The 5,000-nt window shown below is 48.2% G+C and overlaps 1 protein-coding gene across 1 annotated transcript in view; it reads left to right on the top strand.

The window, feature by feature from the left end:
• csgalnact1a (chondroitin sulfate N-acetylgalactosaminyltransferase 1a) overlaps positions 1–5,000 on the top strand; it is a gene marked incomplete at its 3' end in the record, with an annotated part of 22,194 nt that overhangs the window by 14,848 nt on the left and 2,346 nt on the right. Inside the window, 5 exon segments of the mRNA XM_080509843.1 lie at positions 1,529–1,550; positions 1,552–1,631; positions 3,614–3,795; positions 4,887–4,918; positions 4,920–4,982. Of these exon segments, the coding sequence (XP_080365969.1) occupies positions 1,529–1,550; positions 1,552–1,631; positions 3,614–3,795; positions 4,887–4,918; positions 4,920–4,982 (379 nt within the window).

Raw genomic sequence — 5,000 nt, 5'->3', positions numbered from 1 at the left:
AGACGATCAAGTAACACTTGGACTCATCTCCGGTGATTCCAGTCTTCTAGCTCTTGGACGTGTTGGATCCAGGAAGCTGGTCGTTCTGCAAAAGTCAGAACTCAAAGCCTCAAAGGTGAAAAGTGGCGGCTGCTGAGGCGAGGAGTCGAGGACGAATGGAGGACGAAGCGTCTCCGTGCTTCCTCAAACATGTTCCAGACGGGGTCACCGATGGCAGAACCACCTTCTGTGTCTTCTTCATCAATCACTGGGTTTGAAATGACCACGATGATGAAATCTGGTTCAATTCAGCCTCTTCGTGGTCAAAACTCTGATCCTCCATAATGTAAACACAACTTGGGCGTGTGCACAACTCGTGATGTCACTCTGTTATTGTCAGAAGCTCCGCCCAGCAGAGGAAATACCAACGTTTATCGGCTATTTTCTCGCAGATTGCCGTGTTTTAACATTTTACCCTTCAGCCAGTTAGCATGAAAAACGTCCCCTAGAAGAGACACCAGAGAGTTTTGGAGGTGAATCTTCATTTAGGACTTTAATAGTACTTAACGTTTCTGGAGATGCTTTTAATGTGACGAGTCGCTATAACGACGGGATAGAAGTGTGTTATTCGTCGGTATCTGCAGCACCTGATCCTTCCCTGAGCATCTGGAGCTCGTCGTGAGGGTTTACACCCCCCCACCCCACCCCCACCCCCGGGGGAAAGTGTGCAGCACATCTGCATGTGAGCCGCAGGCGGAGGTGAATTATCTCCGGCGAGTGACGGATGTTAGGAACACCTCCCGTGTCGCTGCCTCCAGGCGTCAGTTGTTGTTTTATTTAAAGAACAGCTCAGGAAAGGTTCCCGAGGCTCCAGAGCAAAGCAGGTTGTTCTGCACGCAAAACTTTCTCGCTTGTTTTCAATCGGAATTATGAGATTATGCATAAAAAAAATGAAGAATAAAATGGAAAAAAATGCTTACGTTTTTATGAATAATTCTTTTTCATGTAGTTATATATATAATATATATATAGTATATCTATATATATCTATATATACTATATAGATATATATATATATCTATATATATATATATATATATATATATATACTATATATATAATATATATAAAATGGAAAAACAATGCTTGAGTTTTAATGAATAATTCTTTTTCATGTAGTTATATATATATATATACATATATATATATATATATATGTATATATATATATATATATATGTGTATATATATATATATATATATATATACACATATATATATAAAATGAAGAATAAAAAGGAAAAACAATGCTGAAGCTTGAGTTTTTATGAATAAGTCTTTATATATATATAAAATCCAACTTGGTGCTTTTATTTTGACAGTCCCATAATAACAGAATGTTCTCCCAGTGGTAATGTTAAGAGCTCATTGTTTTCTACTGTGTGTGTTGTTGTCTACGTTTCTGTGTGTGTGTGTGTGTGTGTGTGTGTGTGTGTGTGTGTGCTGTGTGTGTGTGTGTGTGTGTGTGTGTGTGTGTGTGTGTGTGTAGGGAGGTGTGTGTGCGTCAGGACGGCCCGGGTCCACCTGACGGTGGTGTATTTCGGGACGGAGCAGATGAGCACCGTCCGCAGCATCCTGGAGGACACGTCCAGGTGGCGTCACGCCCCCCCCCCCCCCCCCTCCCCCCCAAAACAACCACATCGGCTGCAGAGGCGGTTGCCATGGTGACGCCTGGAAGGTTTTGGTTCAGCCTTGAGCCAATCAGACGTCACACACACAGCGTCTCTTTGTCTCCGAGGAAGGAAGGAACCGTTATTTTCTATAAAACCTTCATTACCCTTTATTCAAAGTTTCCAGCTCCTCTTTGATCTTCCTCCTTTAGAACGTCAGATCCTCGGCGCCACATTCAGAATCTGCTGTGTCTGTGTGAGCTGGACTGGCTCCGCCCACACACACGCCCATCTATGGGAAGATGGCGGAAGTACTTCATCTCGTGGCGCCATGTGCCAGAGTACAGCTGCCTGATTGTGGGAGGAGTCAAAAGGGGGGAGGAGCCTCCCTTGATTGTGATTAGCTGAACCCCTGATGACACTATATAGGGTTTGATTTCTGATTGGCTGCTTGGAGCAACACAGTTTTTAAAAGAGAGAGAGAGAGAGAGAGAGGGAGACACTTTCTTCACCTCTGGGACGTCGTTCCAGATGTGGAGACGATTCTTACTGCTGAGAACTTTCAGGAAGTGGATTTTATTATGAACCTTTGAAGGATCAATTTATTCACAAACTCTTTTAAACTCTCACACACACACACACACACACACACACACACACACACACACACACACACACACACACACACACACACACACAATATATCAGTTTGCATCATTAGAGGCTGATAAGATTCTGTTTCGCCAACAAATTAAATTCGCTCCAGAACCGGGTTCAGTTTGTCTCTTCACATTAATAACCTCCAGATGTTTACTACTGGACATAAATGTCCCAGGAGTCCAACAAGACGAGGACGAGGAGGAGGAGGAGGAGGAGGAGGAGGAGGAATTGAAACGACGGTCTGGATCCTGGCAGACGAGACGGAGGGCACGACCCCCCCCCCCCCCCACGTTGTTTTGCTCATTCCCAAACTAATTACTCCCAAACGGCTCGGAGCTGAGTGCTACCAAGTGATTAGACGAGATTAAAAACAAACTATTAACTGAAGCTCCATGAAGAAATGACGGCGGGAGTTCAGCCGTAGTTCAGTGGAGGACCTGAAGGAATTCACTTTCCTAGATCAGCATTAACACTGTGACTGTACCGTGAAGATGTGAGCTGAGGGTCGTCTGCAATCGCTGTGATGGGTTTTATGACCAATGAGGCCAAGGGGGGGGGTGGGGGGGGCGGGGGGGGGAGGGTGAGGGGGGGTGCCGAGGACCGAGCCCCTGGGGGACACCACAGCTGGGACATTTTGAGAGAGTTGGACCAGAGGGGGGGGGGGGGGGGAACCATTGAAACCCTCCTTCCTGTTCTTACTGGAAGAGTTTCACAGACCAGACGTGTGGCCTGTGTTGATGGGGCGTGGCCTGTGGCGATGGGGGCGTGGCCGTTGTTTAGGGGGCGTGGCCTGCGAGTCCGGCAGCTTCTTGTCGGAGTGTGAACTTTCCTGCAGAGAAAGCGGTTTTATTCGGCAGCTGGCTGACGTCACTGCCGAGTGGGGTTCTTGATCTTATGGGTTCTAAGAGGGGGTCTTGGTTGACTTGTTTCAGCCCCCCCCTTGGTTGACTCGTCTCAGACCCCCCCCACCCCCCCCTCTGAAATGTCCCAGTCAACAACACCTTGAAGGCAGATGGTTCCTCTGGTCAACCTGTCCAGTAAAGGGGTCGCCTGAACGACGCCTGAACGAGGTTCTAGGGTTCGTCACGATCAGGCGCAGTTCTCCCTGGTTCGGTCTGTGAGGTGAACTACGGTACTAAAGGACACTTTCCAGGCTGTGACTTCAGGACCGCGACGCCCCCGTTGGCCTCAGGGCAGGACAGTGTTTGATCCCATTGTTAGTCAGGAACCGGGGGGGGGGGTTAGGGTTCCTTAGAACCGGCGGCCAAGTTTTCAGGCCACGACTGAACAACTCTCGTGTGCAGGGAGGCGAACTTCAGGAACTTCACGCTGCTGCAGCTGGACGAGGACTTCTCTCGGGGGCGGGGCCTGGACGTCGGCGCCCGGGCCTGGAAGGGGGGCGGCGACGTGCTGCTCTTCTTCTGCGACGTGGACGTCCACTTCACCGCCGACTTCCTCAACTCCTGCCGACTCAACGCGCAGCCCGGTGAGAGTTAGTCGTGCACAACGACAGATTGTGGACGTCAACGGTGAACCTTTTACAAATAAATCCCCCAAAAACTAAAAAAAATAACAAAGTAAAATCACATTTTTCTCCTTTCATGTCGTCACCGAAAATTCCCTTTGAAAAGTTTTGGTAATAAATCTCGTCTCTGGAAGCTGAGCCGTTTCCATAGCGACGAGTCACGTTTTGCACTGATGTAGCCATAGATATAAAACACTAGACACCTCACGTCATGCCTGTGACGTACCTACAGCGCCGCCATCTTGGAGAGGTCGCCACTCCTGCTAAACATAAAGCTATCAGGCTAGAAAATCCACAAAAGCATTCGTAGCTCGCTTGCTAGTCCGCCTAGCAACACGAGTAATACCTCATTTTAAAGGTGAGGAAAAGGTCTATGCTGTGGAAACCTCATGGAGGAATTATTGGAGGGGGGGGGTTCTGCAGGATAGACCTTTCCCCCAGCTTAAAATGAGGTATTACTTGTGTTGCTATGTGGACTAGCAAGCAAGCTACAAATGTTTTTGTGGATTTTCTAGCCAGGGGTCTTTATGTTCAGACCAGGACTAGAACCCGGTTCTTCCTGGACCAGAACTCGAACCTGGTTCTTCCTGGACCAGAACTCGAACCTGCTTTGTATCACTGCATTTAAGAAATTTGTTTCGGCGAACTAGCTAATTAGCCGCCCCGCTAAGCTAGTTAGCTTAGCATGTCAGAATGTGCTGTAACTCCACATTCCAGGTCAGCGACACCTGGGAGGTATCCTCTGCGCTTTTCAGGCAAATCGCAGGTGTTAGCATTGCATGCTAACAAGTTTGTTCAAATGAGCTGAAATTTAGAGGGTAGCCTCGTGGTGGCGCTCTGATCAAGAAGCACAAGCTAATGACATGGTTTCCACAGACTTTTGACCCCGCCAAGGGCTCACGAGTACAGTAGGGGGCCTTGCTCGGCAACAGGGGGCGGGAGGTGGCAGACACAGTCAAATTTCCGCGGGAATTTTCTAGTTGAAGTTTTTATAATTTCCTGTGTGGTTTTTATGGGGGATTTGACCTGATGTTACCCCCCCCCCCCTGCAGGTAAGAAGGTGTACTACCCGGTGCTGTTCAGCCCAGTACCACCCGACTGTGGTGTACGGAAGCTCTGAGAACATCCCGCCTGTGGAGCAGCAGCTGGTAACTGACCAATCACAC

Source organism: Blennius ocellaris (genome assembly GCF_963422515.1).
Source record: "Blennius ocellaris genome assembly, chromosome: 15".
In the NCBI taxonomy this organism is placed as follows: domain Eukaryota; kingdom Metazoa; phylum Chordata; class Actinopteri; order Blenniiformes; family Blenniidae; genus Blennius; species Blennius ocellaris.
The sequence above is the reverse complement of the archived record's forward strand: the minus strand, read 5'-3'. Positions and strand labels throughout refer to the sequence as shown.